We start from the raw sequence: 19,575 nt of genomic DNA, 5'->3' as shown, positions 1-19,575 counted from the left end.
ATATTGGTCATACAGTCACGTATATACACACAGTAATAATAATGTCTGTTTCATTCTACTATCCTTCCTATCTCCCCAACCCCTCCTCTTCCCTCCTCTCAATTCCCTCTACCTAATCTAAGGTAACGCTATTCATTTTTTTTTTCACATCTTCATACATGTATTTTGTATAATGATGAGGTTTTACTTCCATCATCCATGCAATTCCCCTTCTCCCTCCCTTTCCCTCCCACCCCTCTTTCCTATGTAGAGGTAATCTTCTTCCCATGTTCTTCCTCCCTACCCCATTTGAGTCACACCCCTTATATCAGAGAAGACATTCGCCATTTGTTTTTTGGGGGGGATTGGCTAACTTCACTTAGCATAATCTGCTCTAATGCTATCCATTTCCCTGCAAATGCCATTATCTTATTATTTTTAGTGCTGAGTAATATTCCATTGTGTATAAATACCACATTTTTTTATCCATTCATCCATTGAAGGGCATCTAGGTTGGCTCCACAGTCTAGCTATTGTGAATTGTGCTGCTATAAACATTGATGTCCCAGTAGTATGCTGTTTTTAGGTTCTTTGGGTATAGTCCAAGAAGAGGAATAGCTAGGTAAAATGGTGGTTCCATTCCCAGCTTTCCAAGGAATCTCCATACTGCTTTCCAAATTGGCCGCACCAATTTGCAGTCCCACCAGCAGTGTATGGGTGTACCTTTTTCCCACATCTTCGCCATCACTTGTTGTTGTTTGTCTTCATGATGGCTGCCATTCTTACTGGAGTGAGATGGTATCTTAGAGTGGTTTTAATTTGCATTTCTCTAATTGCTAGAGATGATGAGCATTTTTTCATATATTTTTTGATTGATTGTATATCCTCTTCTGAGAAGTGTCTGTTCAGGTCCTTGGCCCATTTGTTGAGTCAGTTAATTGTTTTTTTGGTGTTTAGCTTTTTGAGTTCTTTGTACACCCTAGAGATTAGAGCTCTATCTGATGTGTGAGGGGTAAAAATTTGTTCCCAAGATGTAGGCTCCCTATTCATCTCACAAATTATTTCTCTTGCTGAGAAAAAAACTTTTTAGTTTGAATTCATCCCATTTGCTGATTCTTGGTTTTAATTCTTGTGCAATAGGCATCTTATTAAAGAAATTGGGGCCTAGCCCCCACGTGATGGAGATTAGGGCCTATTTTTTCTTCTATTAGACACAGAGTCTCTGGTTTAATTCCTAGATCCTTGGTCCATTGTGAGTTCACTTTTGTGCATGGTGAGAGATAGGGATTCAATTTCATTTTGTTGCATATGGATTTCCAGTTTCCCAGCACCATTTGTTGAAGATGCTATCCTTTCTCCAGTGAATGCTTTTAGCACCTTTGTCTAATATAAGATAGTTGTAATTTTGTGGGTTAGTCTCTGTGTCCTCTATTCTGTACCATTGGTCTACCAGCCTGTTTTGGTGCCAGGACCATGCTGTTTTTGTTACTATTGCTCTGTAGTATAGTTTAAGATCTGGTATAACGATACCACCTGTTTCATTCTTCCTGTTTAGATAAGAATCATTTTTGATTCTTAAATCAAACAATGATTGGGAAGTAACTTATATCACACTAACCTCCTTAAAGATAAAAATCATCACCTATAGACAAAATAGTTTTTACAAATGTGACAGCATTGGAGAATGACTAAAAGCAGGCAGAAGTTAAAATAAAGTTGACTCAAAAAATAAAGGGAATTTGAACTTTAAAGAAAGGGACTTTACAAGGTGAGATATTCACTCATATATGACTTCTCCCAATCCTTGTAGCAGGGGGTGCCTAAAATTCTAATGGAAAACCTCAGCCTTTTTGGCAAGAGGGGTCAGCCGTGCTATTTCTAGATACTTACTCAAAGAAAATGAAAATAAATGCCTATTAAAAGACTTGTATACAAATGTTCATAGTGATGTTATTCATAATATCCAGGAACTGTGAACAATAAATATCCACAAACAGGAATATGGATAAACAAATTATGATTTTCCTACAGTGTAATACTATTCAGCAAGAAAAGAATTACTGACACACGTAATAATATGAATAAACCCAAAATATATGTTAAATGACATTAGTCAGATACATTTCATACAAGTCCATTTTAATTAATTACAGTATCAGATAAAACTAAGTTAAGATGGTAGAAATCAAAAAGTGAGCATGAGGGAAAAAGGAACTGACTGAAACTGAGCACTTTCTGGAGATGAAACACTATTTGCTTTGTTTCAAATGATTGAATGGGTACACATAATTTCTGAAAGTCATCAAAATGAACACCTAAAATCTCAGCTTACCACAGATAAATTATATTTCAATAAAAAGAAATTTAAAAACACATTGCAACATTTAAACCATAGAACCTCTTAAGTTAATTCAAGCATATAGGGAAACCTGACTTTTACTTGAATAGCATGCTAACAACTAAGGGAACAAGAGAGGAAATTTTGAGTTGTATGAGAATATAATCACAACAAAATACCTTTCCTGTAAATGAAGACAATAACATTAAGAAGTAGTTAAGATTGGGCATGGTGGCACAAGCCTGAAATCCCAGCAGCTCAGGAGGTTGAGACAGGAGGATTGCAAGTTCCTCAGCAAGGGCAAAATGCTAAGCAACTCAGTGAGATCCTGTCTCTAAATAAAAACACAAAATAGGAATGGGAGGCTTAGTGGCCGAGTGCCCCTGAGTTCAATCCCTGGTACTAAAAAAATGTGGTGGTTTTTTTTTCAATTTTTTAAATTTTAAAAATTTTTTAAAAAGAAGTAGTTAAATCTTGAATAAACTTTCAGGTATTTATTCATAGCTATATTCCATGTTTCAAGATTTAGATGCACAAAATGCGCTTTTTCTGCCCTTTTTATAATAAAGCCTTTCATTTAACCTTAGAGTTCCAAAAGAAACAAAATTAAAATATTAAATAAAATAATAACATAAAAAAACATAATTTTTAATGTAAACTTCTAGTTTCTTATTCACATGAAAAACAGGTATTTAGAGTTCAGTACAAGACACTCTGAGTTTGATATACCTGGAAGACCTCCATGTGAAGACTACATTAACAGTACTATATGTGGCTCTAAAACTCAGGAGAGATATTTTGAAGTATTGGTATTTGTAAGATAATTGATACTGTAAAAATAGATGAGATTATATATAGAACATATAAACTAAGAGGAGAAACAAAGGATAGCATCCTGAGGAATAGAATTATTGAAAGAAGAGGTCACTGAAAAGACTACAGTAGAAGACAGCCAGGGAGAAGGAAAGCCAGGCATGAAAGTCAAATCCTCCTAAGCTATAGTGCTCAGCAATGTACATAATGCAGAATTGTTGGCTAGTATGAACACTGGACATATTTCCTTGGTACCTGCTTAGGTTTTCCTGGACCTGATGACCACAAGATCCTAGTGGAATCTAATGCATTAAATTATATAACTTATGGTGAATTCTTCTCTCTCCCTATTTCTTGTCATAGTTTATAATTTTATTATTTCTTTATATTATTTATTCAATGGAGATGCTCCTATCTCAAAAGACCTGTCAACATTATAAATTTTAAAAAGTAATCATTAACCAAAACATCAAATTAAAACTTTATGACATTGTTTAAATATTAAATGAGTTACAATTTTAAAAAAATTTTAAACTCAGTTTAAAGGACTGTTGATCATTTGTTCTCCTATTCAGTCTTCAGTTTCTGTTCCTTTTTCAGAGAATATTTGTAAAGATTTTAGTATATAACTAGTCCAAAATTAATGTGTTCTGTCAAATGAAAGGTACTTTATTAAGGAAAATAGATCTCTCCTGGAATCTGGTTGTTCTTTTTAAAGGAAGGAAAAATACAATTTTTAAAAGTGAATAAAAAGAAAAACAAGTATCTACTAATTAAAAAATTAAGTGTTATACTTAACAATAAAATGGAGAGAGGGCAGGACTAGGGATATAGCTCAATCTCAGTTGTAAAGTATTTGCCTAAGATACACAAGACCCTGAGATGGATCTCCAATACCACAAAAACAAACAAACAATAAAATAAATTTTACAATAACTTAAATTTTGAATGTTTTAGAAACATTGTTAATGTTATTTAATGTTTCTATAACATTAATGTTACTTAAATGTTATAGAAACATTATTATCTTAGGAATCTTAGCCATCCATTTTTAAATGTAAGTTGTTCAAGAACCTGCAAGAAGATAATAAAATTTTATTACATAAAGAAATAATTTAGCCAGATGTGGTGGCACTCCCGAGCCGCCTATAATCCCAGTGGCACAGGAGGCTGAGACAAGAAAATCGCGAGTTCAAAGCCAGCCTCAGCAATGGCAAGGGGCTAAGCAAGGCAGTGAGACCCTGTCTCTAAATAAAAAACCAAAATAGGGCTGGGGATGTGGCTCAGTGGCTGAGTGCCCCTCAGTTCAATCCCTGGTACCAAAAAAAGAAAAAAAGAAAAGAAAGAATTTATATTATGAATAAAATCCAACATGTAAATGGTGAAGTGAAGAACAATCTTAATAGAAAAAAAAAATCCCATTAAAAGCATTTTGAAAATTCCAAACAGATACAATGGAAAAATTCATATTTTAAAAACACTCTCAAAAATACATAAATGTTTTTAAGAAAAGGAATCAATGTGTGTACCCTTTAAAGAGCAAGCACCTCTATCAGTGCTTAAAATATGCCTTCTATACATTTCTAATAACCTTATTTGTAAAGGTATTTTATTAAAAAACATACAAAATAGCACAGTTTAGGAATTATGTCCCAGAAAAAAAAAGTTCTCAGAAAAAAATAGATTGATTTCAAAAATATCTGACATGTCAGTTTATATATTTAGTAGAGTAGAAACACATGTAAAGGCACTCTAAATAGAATTTCAGGAACAAAGTTAAACATAGTATTTAATTCTGTCTGAAAGAGGATTCAGAATTTAATAAATATTATGACCACAAGGCATTATTTTAAAATCAATCAGAAAACCCTGTTAGGAGAGCTTTGCTGACAGTCAACACTGATAAAAGAGGGAGAAATATAAATCCTCATAAATGGTGATGACATCTCAGTCTCAAGTCTCCAAAGAGATTAAGACAAAGTGTTAAAAAAAAGTGAGAGGAGATAAAACTTTAAATTTTTTTCAATCATATCCTAGGAAAAGTTATCATTATGATTATTTTTCTATCTGCCTTTCTCACTTATTAGCTCTAAATAATAAAAGAGAGGAAAAGGTGTTTTTCAACTGATCTTTGACAAAGGTGCCAAGAACACACAATGGGGAAAGATAATCTCTTCAACAAATGGTACTGAAAATACTGGCTATCTATATATATAAAAAAATGAAACTGGACATTTATCTTACACCATTTACAAAACTTAATCTGAAATAGATTAAACACATAATAATAAGATATGAAACTAAAACTTCCTATAAAATGCATAGGGAGAAAGCTCCTTGACATTGGTCTTGGTGATGATTTTTTTTTTTATATGAAACCAAAAGTATAGGCAACAAAAGCAAAAATAAACAAATGGGACTACATTGAACTAAAAAATATCTGTACAGCAAACAACAAACAAAATGAAAAGGCAACCTACAAAATGTGAGAAAACATTTTCAAACGATATATCTGATAAGGGTGTATTATTCAAAATGTATAAAGAATTCACAGTCCTCAACAGCAAATCAACCCAATTTTTTAAAAACTGGGAAAGCATACAAATAGGTACTTCCCAAATAAGATGGAAAAATGGCCAACTATATTAAAAAAAGTGCTCAACATCACTCATCTTCAGAAAGATGCATATCAAAACAACAATGAAATATTATTTCTACATGTTAGGATGGCTATTATCAAAAAGACAAGAAATGACAAGTGTTGACAACAGTGTGGACAAAAAGGATCCTTGTACACTGATGGTAAGAATGTAAACTCGTATAGCCATTGTTGTAAACAGAATGGAAATTTCTCAAAAAATTAAAAATAGAACTGTCTTATGACCCAGAAATCCTCTGCTGGGTAAATATCCAAAGAAAATTTAATCAGCACCTTGATGAGATATTTGCACACTGTGTTCATTGGAGCATTATTCACAACAGCTCAGATATGTAAACAATCTAAGTGTCCACAGATGAATAAATAGATAAGGAAAATGTGGCATAAAAAAAAGATAAGCTGCCTTTAAAAAGACAACAGGAATGAAATCGAAAGACATTATGTTAAATGAAATAGACCACTCACAGAAAGACAAATCCCGTATGATCTTAAAGAGTGGATTCTAAAAAAAATCAAAGTCACAGAAGAGTGTAGAATAGTGGCTACCAAGGGCTGGGGCATGGAAGAAATGGGGAGATGTTTGTCAAGGGGTACATATTTTCAGTTACATGACAAAATTCTGAGGATCTAATATGCAGCATGAAGACTACAGTTTGTTATACTATATTATTCACTTAAAATTTGCTAAATGAGTAGATCCTAACTGTCCTTCCACACTCATACACATACCAATAATGGGTAACTGTGTGGTAACTGATGTTTGGATATATTGTAACCATTAAACAATGTATATCAAATCATTTTGTATACCCTAAATATATACAAGTTATATTTTTCAACTGTACCTCAATAAAGTTATGTTTTAAAAAAACTGAGGGCCAGGTGCAGTGACTCACACCTGTAATCCTAGCAGCTCAGGAGGCTGAGACAGGAGGAAAGCGAGTTCAAAGTCAGCCTCAGCTATGGTGAGGTGCTAACCAACTCAGTGAGATCCTGTTTCTAAATAAAACACAAAATAGAGCTGGAGATGTGGCTCAGTGGTTGAGTGCCCCTGAGTTCAATCCCCGGTACAAAACAAAAAAAAACAAAACTGAATTAACTGGGCAAGATGCTCCACACCTGAAATGGAGGCTAAGGCAGGAGGATCACAAATTCAAAGACAGCCTTAGCAATATTTAGCAAGGTCCTAAGCAACATAAAGACACCCTGTCTCAAAATAAAAATTAAAAAAAAAAACAGAAGGCCTGGGCATGTACTTAGCAGTTAAGTGCCCTGGGTTCAATTACTGACACCAAAAAACAAAACAAAACAAAACAAAAAAAACTGAATTAATAACTTTTGATATTTTAACTATTTAAATGAATCTTAAATCTTATTTACTTTGAACTAAAATGATAAGTATCATATAGACAGTACACATAGATCAGTCCCTAAATTACCATAAAAAATTAGTCATTGTGTATACACCTTTTATTCATTCTATAAGTCTGTCATTTTGTCATTTTTTAAACAATTTAAATGACATAATCTATTTCAGACATGGCTATTTTAACCACCATATCCTAAATAGCATTATAGCTGTGAGAGGTAGCATGTTTTAAAAGAAACAGGGCTGAAAAGATAAAGTTATTTACATTTTCTAAAGTTTTATATCCTTTTCAAAACTCAGAAGCATACACACAAATACATACATTAACACACACACACACACACACACACACACACACACAAACTGTACAAATCACTCTGCATAATGCATGACACAGACAATTTGTAGCTAACCTGTATGTGGTGGTATGGCATAATGTCCCATCCCAGTTCTGTCACTTACTTAGGTCCATGACCTTGGATAACTTGCTGAGTTATAAAATATATAACAGAACTACTGACGAGTTTTATAAGATATAAAGTACTTAGCATAATATTTGGTCCATCATAAATACAATAAATGTTTGTTATAATTACATTAAGTATTTAAGATATTTAAAATGTATTTGCTGTCTGTTATGATTTAGATATTAGGTATCCCCCAAAAGCTCATGAGAGAAACAATGCAAGCAAGTTTAGAGGTGAAATCAACCTAATCAGTGCATTAATCCCCTCATAGGGATTAATTGGGTGGTAACTGTAAGCAGGTAGGGTGTGGAAGAAGGAGATGAGTTGGAGGGTGCCTTTGGAGTTTATATTTTGTCCTTGGTGACAGAAGTCTCTCTCTGCCTCCTGGTGTGACGTCTTGAGCTGCTTCCCACAGCAACACTCGTCGGCCATGATGCTCTACCTCACCTCAAGCCCTGAGGAATGGCGCAGGCTGTCTATGGACCAAGACCTGTGAAAGCTTGAGGGTCAGATAAACTCTTCCTCCTCCAAAATTATTCCTATCACATCTTTTGGTCACAGCGGGAATTTGCTAAACATAGTTTCCAGCATTCTCAATGAGCTAATATACAATTAAGCAAGTCTGCCTATTTTCTGTTTTTGTTTATGACAACTGATTAAATAATTTCTTAAACAGAAGCTAAAGTTATAAAACTTACAAAGTAAAAATATTATTTTTGAAAAACACTATCAGCCAGGCGTAGCAGCACACACCTATAATCCTCATGACTTTAGAGACTGAGGCAGGAGGATCAAGAGTTCAAAGCCAGGGGCTAGGAATTATGTAGCTGAGATCATTGCCTCATATGTGTGAGGCCCTGGGTTCAAGCCCCAGCATTGCAAAAAAAAAAAAAAAAATTAAGTGTGATATGTCTTAGAATAAGTTATACTCCATGTATGTATAATATGTCAAAATACACTCTACTGTCACATATATATATAAAAAAGAACAAATTTTTAAAACTTAAAATAAATTTTAAAAAGAGTTCAAAGCCAGCCTTAGCAACTTAGCAAGACCCTAAGTAACTTAGCAAGAACCTGTCTCAAAATAAACTATAAAAAGGACTGAGATGTGGCTCAGTGGTTATGTGCTCCTGGGTTCAATCTCTGATACCAAAAATAAAATAAAATAAAAACATCAGCCAGAGACTCTGAAAAACATCTTATCATTGGAAGTATCAAAAAAGAAAAACCCACAAACTATGTAGTTTGATTACTAAGATGCCAGAAATAGTGAAATCTATAAAACAAAAGGAAAATAAAGAAGAAATAATTGCAGGGAAACAAGATGGAAAACTAAAAATCTATGTTGGATATAGGAAAAATAAATTCAAATTATGAAAAATGAGGCAGTAAAGGACAGAGCAGTCAGAAGAATCCAGAATTAAAAGGAGAGATGAAAACAATAAAGGGAATTTTCTAAAAACCTATAGGTAACATCTTAATGATGACAGGCTGAATGCTTTCTTCCCAAAATTATGAATAAGCAAATAATGCTCAGACTTAACACTCCTGTTCAGCATCATACTCAAAGTTCTAGTCAGTAAAATAAGGCAGGAAAAATGAAGAAAAGTTGTACAGAATGGAAAGAAAAAAAATGAAACTATCTGTATTCCCAGATGTTGTAACTATCTACATAAAACAATCGCAAGGAATCTACAAAAAAAAAAAAAAAAGCTCCTATTACTAATTAGTGAATTTACCAAGATCCTAGAATAAAAAGTCAATAAAGAAAAATCAATTGTATTTCAATATGGTAGCAATAAACAATAAACAATTGGAAACCAACATTTTTATAACAGCATCATTTACAACAGCTCAAAAAAGAATGAAATACTTAGCTACAAAGCTAATAAAATACATGCATAATCTGTGAAAAAATACAGACAAAAGAAATCAAAGAAGATTTAAATAAACGAAAAGATATACTCAATGTTATTTCTCTACAACTTCATTTATAAATTAAACCCAATCCCAATCAAAATCCCTGAAGGATTTTTTCTTTGTAGATACAGGAAAGCTGACTTCTAAATGTACATGGAAAGGTGAAGAAACTAGAATACTCAAAATAATTATGAAAAAAAAGAATAAAGTAAGCAGAATCATGCTATCTGATATCAAGACCTAGTATAAAGCTATAGAAATTAAATGGGGGATATTGGCATAAAGATAGACAAATCAATGTAATCAAATAAAAAAATCCAGAAAAAAGACACACATATCTATGTGAAAAGGATTTTTGACAAGGGGCAAGGCAATTCAGTGACAAAAAGTTGATGTTATCAACAAATAATGCTGGAAACAAGGAGCATCCATACACAGAAAATATGAACTTCAACCTGCACTTAAACACAAAATGAACTCAAAACCAAATGTAGGCTTAAATGTAAAACATAAATGTATAAAACATTTAGAAGGAAATAAAAGAGAAAATTTCCATTACATTGAATCATGTGCCAAATTCTTAAGATACAAAACAGAAAGTAAGATCAAGAAAGAAAATAATTTAATGACTGGACTTTATCAAAATTAAGAGCTTTTGCTCTATAAAAAACACTGTTAAGAGAAAAGAATAAAAGTATAGACTGGCAGAAAATATTGTAAAATCACATATCTAAAAAAGAACTTATATCTAGAAAATAAAAATAACCCTAACACCAACTGAAAAAAAGAAAACAAACACCTTCCTCCTCCACACATTGTAACCAAAAAAGAAAAAAAAAAAAAAAAAACTCCAATTCTATATGCTAAGATTTGTATCTGTGACTTTTCTTTATATTATATTACATAATTAGACTTCTCTATCAGTCATAATTTAAACATACAGACATACAGTTAGGCAAAAGATCTGAACAGATACTCACCACAGAAGATACATGCATGGCAAGCGAGTACATAAAAAAATTATCAACATACTTTATTAGGTAAATGCAAATTAAAAACACAAGACACCACCACAAACCTAACAGAATGGTTCTATTAAAAGTTAACTGACAGGGGGTTGGGGTTGTGGCTCAGTGGTAGAGTGCTTGCCTAGCATGTGTGAGGCACTGGGTTTGATTCTCAGCACCACATATAAATAAATAAAAAATAAATAAAGGTCCATGACAACTAACAAATAATATTAAACAAAAAGTAATTGATAGTACCAAGTGCTCACAAGAATTTGGAACTATTGTTAACTCTTATATATTGCTGACAGAAATGCAAAGTAATAGTAATCCTTTATAAATTCTTACAGAAAATAGAGGAGGAAAAACACTTCCCAATTCATTTTGTTATCCTGATAACAAAGCCAAAGACATCATAAGAAAACTACAAATCAATATCCCTCACAAACATAGATGAAAAAAAAATCTGTAACAAAATATCAGGCTGGGCAGTGTTATACATCTATAATCCTAGCAACTCAAGAGGCTGAGACATGATTATCCCAAGTTCAAGGTCAGCCTGGGCAATTTAGCAAAACCCTGTCTCAAAATAAAAATATATATTAATAAAAGGTCTGAGGATGTAGCTTAGAGGTAAAGTACCCCTGGGACTAACCCCAGTACACAAAAAAGAAAAAAAAATCAGCAAATCAAATTTCTAGCAATATATGAAAAAATTAATACACTATAACCAGGTAAGATTTATTCCAGGAATACAAAGTTGGTTGAACACCTGAAAATTAATTAATATAACACAACATGTTAACAGAAAATGGGGAAAAATCTGTATGATCATCTCAAACTCCATCAAAAGTAAACTGAAGGTTTTAAAAGGTATCATAAGAGCTTTATGATACTTTGGTTATTTTATATTTTTTTTCAAAGCATTCATTTTCTTCACTGTTAGCTACACAAGTTCACAAATACTAATTGAGTACCTACAGCACATAAGCAATTCTGCTAGCACTAATGTAGATACACAAAAACAATTACATACATGATTCAGTAAAAATTAAAATAAGGTTCATGCAAAGAGACACAGATAAAGGAATTACAACTCTGCTTATGGACTTAAGGAAAGAAAACTATCTCATTCCTAAAGTTATAGAGGCATATTCTAAACTATAAGTTAAAATTAAATCATACTGTGGTAGCAAATATGCTAACATATAGAAATAATTTTATAAGAGTACTATGTATTTATTTTCATTTGCTTGACTCTACCTCTCAACAAAATAGAATCTCTTTAAATCCTCTTAAGTATAATAATTTATTTTGTCCATTATTAAAAATGTCTTTCAGATAGTATATCCTATACCTTGTGGGGAGCCAGAATCCTCTGCCTGAACTTTTCAACTGTTTCTTGACCCATGGAAGACCAAGCATTGATGAATGCTTCTGCTTTGTCTTGTCTAAGATGAATGCTCTCTAATTGCTGCTGCAAAGCTGCTGGCTTCACGTTGTGATATACTGCCTATTAAAAAGGAAAAAAAATTACATATATCCTTCTATTCTTACAGAGACTTTGAGCTGTAATCAATACAAAATTACTTTTAAGGGATTTAAATCAAACAACATTTCACATTCTTATTGCAGACATTTTGGATTGTTTTATAAACAATATCATATACTATCAATGCATAAAAGATTCAGGATTAAAAAGCTAAATTATGTGGGCTAATGATTTTCAATTCTGCCCATTTAAACAATACTACATGTACTTAATAACCAAAAAAACTTCTTTGCTCTGGCTATGTTAATTGTACCTCAGTTAAAATTTCATCTTATTTATTTCACTTAACTATTCAAAGTTTACAATGATTTTGTTTCTCAACTAACAAATGTTTTTCAAGAAATAGTTTTCAAAACTATCTTCATCCTTCTATTTCCTAGGTAATACAGAATTTTAAGAACTGTAAAAATTTTTAACAGTGATTACTTGTTCTGTTTTTTACCTTATTCTGGAACAGAATAAATTTCCCATAAATACCATTTTGCACTATCCTATTCAATTATTCTTTTCTTCTGTTGAAGCTCACCATCAATAAGAATCACAGTCATCTTTATGACCTGTAATTATATAAATCTGTAATAGATGCCTGAAAATTTGTCCTCCTAATAGAATTTGTTCACTAGAATGTTCATGAAGTACTACTTAATCTTTTATTTTACAAATAGTCTGTTTAATCAATGAAGAGAAATTTCTTGAGAATCTATTTTAAGCCCAGTGAAGTGCTGGGCTTATACAAAACATATCATCCCTACCCTGGATAAATTCAAAATCCTGTGAGTGACATAACTGACATATGTGAAATAAAGAAAGACTAACCATGTGACCTACTGTGATGAGCCAAGGTTAAAAGAAATACAAATAAGGGAAGACTTCAGGTATGAGAGCTCAAGGCTAATTTGAGAAGAAGTAATGCAAAAGGGAAGCTCAATAGGAAAAAAATTACTATGATAACACTTCTTTTCTAAAATGTTTGTTTATCATCCTAGTCAAATATATCCCCCCAAATCATTTATCTAATTTCTTAAATGTGTTCCATTTTTCCAAAGTACAACACCAAGTAACAATGAATTCAAATCTTTTATAGCTGTCTGAAATCAAGAAAGTCTTGATTCACATCAATAAATCTCTACTGCTATTCAGCGCTGTTGCTTTGTAGAATGAAACACTGTTGAAAAAAATAATGCATTCAAATATTTTTTACTATATTGAAATTCTTGATTAAAATGTGTTCACAGCAAAAAATAAAATAAAATAAATGTATTCACAGTTTCCATCTTGCACACTTTGAAAAAAACTGGAATGTCATAGATATCACAGCAATACTAATAATGTAGTAAACAAATCATAGTAAGGAAATTTGAGGTAATAAAAATACCTGTTCTAAAATAAATGATATTGTTTCAAGGACAAGGTGGAGATCTTGTTTCTCTAGAGAAAATGCAGCTTGAAGTTTTTCTTCCTCTTCTTCACTGAAACTGCTCTCAGCCTACAAATACAAATAGCAATCTCTTAGCACATATTTATGTATTCAAATCTCATACTTGACTCAGTAATTCATATATGAATGAGAACTTTAAAGAAAAAGTGAATCCAGGGTGAAAGGAAAATGATATAACTTTCTAAAAGGTGTAACCTCCATTCTACACTACTACAAGCAAAATAAACTGGATAAAACTTACTTCTTGTGATGACTCAATTCATAATTATGAGCAATGATACCCTGGTTACAGTAGCTTTAAGAAGTGCTGATGATTTTTAAGTCCAATTCTTAAAAAAATCTCAGACTCCTGTGTTTTTACATTTTTTTACTTAATTTTTTATTTCTTCTTTTTATATATGCATGATTGCAGAGGGTATTTTGACATATCACACATACACAGAGTATAACTTCCCATTCTTTGAGGTTGTACGTGATATGGAGTTACACTGGTCTTATACATGAACATAGGAAAGTTATGTCTGATTCATTCTACTCTCTTCCCTATTGCTCTCATATTTCTTATACCTGGTTTTCAAAATTCTTCAATTTCATTTCACGATTAGTAGTCATTGCTTGAAACTGCCTACGTGACCCATTATATAGTAGCACCTTCGTCCTCTGGTTTGCTGGTTCCGCTCTCCCAGGTTAGGAACCCAGATAGCTGATTCTCAGAACTAGACATACAGCACAGTTATATCAATAGGGTTTATGTGAAGGCCTAAAATCTGTTCTGTGGAGCCACATATATATGTTTTTGGTTTATTACATGAGTTTTAACAGCCATTCCTGAGCTCAGAGGCCATAAATGTTTATATTTACATTCTCAGCTAGGGAAGTTTGTCTTAACTTCCCTCAGTATTTCCAAGTACAAACTGTTGAGATGCCAGATGAAACATTACAAGATATTTAAAAATCCCTGTACATTAAATGCCAGCAGCAACCTTTGCATATTTTAACAAACCAAAACAAATACCCCAAATACACACACACACACACACACACAATATACATATTAGGATGGGCTAGGAAGATAACCAGTTCAAAGAAAACTGACTCCCAGGTCCATGGTCAGGTATGCATGCCCATATTCTAAATCTAAGCTGTCTTAGTTTCTTCAAGTTAATCCCTACTAAGGAATTCAAGGAAGCAACCTGGATAAAGACTGGCATACTCCACCATAAACAGAAAAAAAAAAAAAAAAACTTGGTAAAACCAAAGTATCAAGTTGATGATATTTAGAGTAGCAATCAATTCCCTAAACCTCTTCACCCATCCACCTGCCTCAAGTTCCACTATTCTAAGGGTTGTGCTTCTTTCAAGGCAAACACCAACTTGATAGAACTAATGTACATAAAAGAAAGGTGGCCGATCCTGAAATACACTGAAAACTCTATGAGCTGTTATCACAACAGGAACCTCTCTGTAAGATCATCTCCTGAAAATGCCTGGGGGAAAAAAAAAAACAAAATAAAAACTGAAATTGTTACTGACATTCTCTTATCAGGCAAGATTTCACATACATGCTCTGTCCTCAGTTATTTCATTTCTCAACAAGCACATCTCACCCAAATCCCACTGTCTCTGATGACACAATATTCAGAATTGAATGATCCAGCTACATGGTTACCTCTAGACACCTAATAACTTATTCTCAACTCCAGAGGTAACTGAGAAGATCAAAGACAAACTACGCATCAAATTTTCCATGCAAATGCTCCATCCTTCCCAGTATCAAGAATGAAAGTTGTATATAAGTTTTTTTTTCCCCCATATTGTTTTACACAATTAAGAATGCAACCACTGACTCAGGAAGAAAAATAAAACTTCTGTATCTATTGCCTGCATCATTCACTTTGGAGCTGATTTACATAATGTCTTATACTCCTTCCTGAGGTTTAGTGTAATGGGTTAAAGGAATGGAATCTTGGAGCCAGACTAAATTACTATCTAGTTGTACGACTTTAGGCAAGTTATTTAACTGGTTTCTATTTCAGTTTCCTTGTGGATAAAAGGAGGCTGACAATAGTATCCACTTCAAATTGCTGTCAGGATTAGATGAATTAATAATACCAATCCATTAGAAGAGTACCAGTCACATAGAGAACAATGTAACTATTTGTGAAGAGCAGATAACACAGAATATTACTGCTATTATTGTTCTTAGTCTTCCATTTACATCACAAATTCCTTACAGGCAGGAACTTAAAGGACCTCCATTTGTATTTGTTTCCCATGGAAAAGAAAAGAACTAACTCTAGAACCAGTATTGAGTGCTGTGTAAGTAGCAATGTATTAGGTATGAGAGATATAAAATGAGTAAAACATGACCCTCAAGATATTTAAAGCAGGGGTGGGTAGATTGGTGAAGAGGTATAGAGATTTGATTGCCTTCTGATCATAAAACAAATACTTATTATATAGTACTAAAGTGTAATGAAAATGAAGCAAGTTTTAGAAGCACCAAAAAGAGAATATAAAACTGTGAGAGTGAGATTGCAAAATATTTGCAACATGAGTAGTTTTCTCATTTAGACATCTGAAGGCAAACAAACCAAAGAGTACACGCATACAACTGAAAACTTTATGGCACGCTGCAGTAAAAGAGCATTGTACAGTCTTACTGAAACACTTGCAAAGCAGGGAGACCATAGGCTGTAACTATATTATAATGGATTATAGACACAATGTTAAGGATTTTGAACTTTTCTCCACTTAGCAACTGGTAGTCACTGATGGTTCTGAACACTGTAAAAAACTGGTTGGAGGGGTTTTTTGTTTGTTTGGTTGGTTGGTTTTAGTTTTTACCCTAATACTGGGGATTGAACCCAGAGGTGCTTTACCACTAAGCTACATCCCAGTCCTTTTTATTTTTACTTTTGAGACAAGTTCCCCCTAAAACCCTAAGGATTTTGCTAAATTATCCAGGCCGGCCTCAAATTTGCAGTCCTCCTGCTTCAGCCTGAGTCACTGGGATAACATGTATGCACCTGGCTGATCAATCTTTTTTTTTTTTTTTTTGAGAGAAAAACATTTAGAAAGATAATTAAAATTATATTATGAAGAAACAATAGGAAGTAAGAAGACTACACGCATAGATACTAATGTGAATGTAATTATTGTATTCCAAGGAAAAGATAAGAATCTGAACTAGCACTATAAGGACAACTCAGATTTGACAAATACAACATAAGGAGTAGGGTATGGCTCTGGGACTACTTCCTGGCCAAGAAAAAGAAGAAGAAAGAATAAGAGTTCTGGTTGTCATTGGCTGTTGATGCCTGGTACAAGGCAGAGCAGTTACTGGGTGCTCCACAAACATGGGTTTGATGAAATCAAATTTTTATAACCTAACAAAGAAATTAGGTTGGACTGGCAACCAAGTAATGAATTATCAAACACCCACACATCCAAAACAACCACACCATTGAAATAAAAGAATAAGAGAATAAAATTAGATGAAAGATTAAATGCTAGTTTAAAGCAAATACCACAGAATTATTAAAAGGAAAAATGAATCAGAATTTCCCCAAAGCATGTTCCACAGAACATTACTTTCCAAATACATACTACAATAAAACATTTCCAAAGTCAAACACATTTGGAAAATGTTATATGCCATATTCACCTTTAGTGTTTACCATAAACACAATTATATTAGATATGAAAAGTTCCATAATTTTAAAAATTTAACTTTATGGAATACAGAGTTTTCCAGATTTTGGACCATGGAACACTATAAAATCTGCAACAAATTAAGTATTCCTGAGAACACACTGGAAAACACTGTATTTCTCTCTCTCTCTCTCTCTCTCTCTCTCTCACACACACACACACACACACACACACACACACACACAAATTCTACAAATGACAAGAGTTTCAGTGGCATCAGAAGAAATTTTTACATGATATAGAAACACAAAAATACAAACCTTCAGGTGAAGTTTTTGAAGAATTCGAGTAAGCAATCGTGGAAATCTTCCTACATCTATTGCATTTATCAGTGACACCGCTTTTTTCATGCTAAATAAATTAATAAAAGAAAGTTTTAAAACAAGTTTTAAAATATACTTGCTATCATTGTCTACAAGTTTTAATTTCAAAAATTCTGATTGCTATATGGAAAGTCTGAGTTAAGTCAGGTAAAGAAAATGGTAACCAGAGTAAGGCAATCTGAACATTTCCAAAAAGATGCCCCCCAACAGTATTCTGTTGAAAAGGTGCACTTGGAAAATTTTCTCTTATTGTAGGCAAAGCAAACTACAAGGGGCGCACTACTCCATAGATGTTCATGTAACCACTTAATCCAGAATGGAACTAATAAAAGAGTGAGATAGGGGTTACAGTAATTTAGAAAATTACACTAAAAACATAATGCTGAATAGCAAGTAATGGGGGAGGTGGACACTGCATACAAAAAAAAAATGTTATTACTAAGAAGATGGTTGCTTTAAAACCTTGTTTCATTTGTAATAGTCAAATTCAAACAATATAATAAGAACAATTCCGTACCAAATTGAATATGGTTTACTGAGGTAGTGTGGGTTCCACTGATTTGAGGAAAGAAATTGGATGTCAGAAACAAAGGAGTCCAGGATGAAGGAAAAACTTAAAAATGACAACTCTCTTCTTGAGAAGATTTCTGTCCAACCCAGGAACGAATGTTATTTTCCAACTTCGATTATTTGCCTATATACTTCAGTGATTCTTCTGTAGCCACACAACACATTTCAATAAATTGAATCATTTTTACTTAAATGGTGTTATTTTAAAAGAGAACTTTGGACCAGGTGTGACAGTGCACACCTATACTCTCCGCTACTGGGGAAGCTGAGGCAGGAGGATCACTTGAGCCCTGGAGTTCAAGATCAGCCAGGCCACATATCAAGACTTGGTTTCAAAACAAAAATCAAAAATAACAATAAATAAAGGGAACTTTGTATCACTACCATGGGCAGCCAACCTTACCTACCACACAGAGAAATTTGCTTTAAAAATAAATAAATAAGTAAGTAAAATGGAAACCAAAGTGTTACCAAAATCTAGCCAGATTATATGACCAGCCAAAAACCCTGATCCGAGATTTATTCAATACCGACACACGTTAAGTATTACACACCCTCCAGCACCAGCCAGAGCCTTTCTCATCATCATCATCAGGTCTGAAACTTGAAAACGGAAATAGAATACTTTTCCACGTGATTCGTCACTACTCAAGGTAGCGCCTGGGAACTTCTGACAGCACTCTGAGAAGTGACAACAACCATGCACTTTCCTACAGACCACGGCTGCCAGGCGCACTGTCAGCCACAGACGAACCACCGTAAAGGTGGAGCACCAAGCGGTCCCACGCACTCCGCGGACCTGCGTGGCCCATGATGCAACGTCGGCAGTCCCGCTCCCACTCCTCAGTCCCGCGCCCACTCCTCCCGACCCGGGCCCCGCCACAGCGCCAGGACAGCAGGCAGCAGGGACATCCTCGGGCGGCTACCGCAAGTGACCAGCGGGACAGTACCTGGGACTCTCTGGCAGGATCAGCGCTGCGGACGCCGCCATCCTCGCTGCTTCCTAGTCCCCGCCCCCTGTCAGCTGCGCTTAGCCCGACCAATCAGGACAGCGGATGACGGAAACCCGGAAGGCCCAAGCTGCCCGGCAGTTGCCTGCTTCCTAGGACTCCTGAGGCTGGAGGCCCAAAGAGACCTGTCTTGCCTTCCTGGAAGAGCGAGGGATCATCACTGTCATCCTCCCTGTAATTCTCTAATCGTATTGGAGTTAAGATTCTACCTGTATGTTTATTTATACTTAAATGCATACCTGGCTGGAGGTGTACATATGTGCATTTTTGTATTTTTGTGTCTTTAGATGTAATATAGTAATGTGTGTGTGCCCACACACACACATATGTAGCATTATTTTTTCAATATCGCAAGTTTAAGACGCTGCGGCGGCTGCCAAAGGAGCTGCCACATCCCTACCCAGCCCTGGAGT

At 34.0% G+C, this 19,575-nt stretch overlaps 1 protein-coding gene across 1 annotated transcript in view; it reads right to left on the bottom strand.

Moving 5' to 3' along the window:
• Commd10 (COMM domain containing 10) overlaps positions 1-19,173 on the bottom strand; it is a 205,820-nt gene extending 186,647 nt beyond the window's left edge. The window contains exons 1-4 of the mRNA XM_027941158.2: positions 19,103-19,173; positions 17,520-17,610; positions 13,483-13,593; positions 11,913-12,068 (exon numbers count right to left, since the gene is read on the bottom strand). Of these exons, the coding sequence (XP_027796959.1) occupies positions 11,913-12,068; positions 13,483-13,593; positions 17,520-17,610; positions 19,103-19,143 (399 nt within the window). The 5' untranslated portion in view covers positions 19,144-19,173. The remainder of the gene's footprint in view (positions 1-11,912; positions 12,069-13,482; positions 13,594-17,519; positions 17,611-19,102) is intronic.
• Positions 19,174-19,575: the final 402 nt, after the last annotated feature.

The sequence above is a fragment of the Marmota flaviventris genome, chromosome 5 (assembly GCF_047511675.1).
Source record: "Marmota flaviventris isolate mMarFla1 chromosome 5, mMarFla1.hap1, whole genome shotgun sequence".
Lineage (NCBI taxonomy): Eukaryota > Metazoa > Chordata > Mammalia > Rodentia > Sciuridae > Marmota > Marmota flaviventris.
The sequence above is the reverse complement of the archived record's forward strand: the minus strand, read 5'-3'. Positions and strand labels throughout refer to the sequence as shown.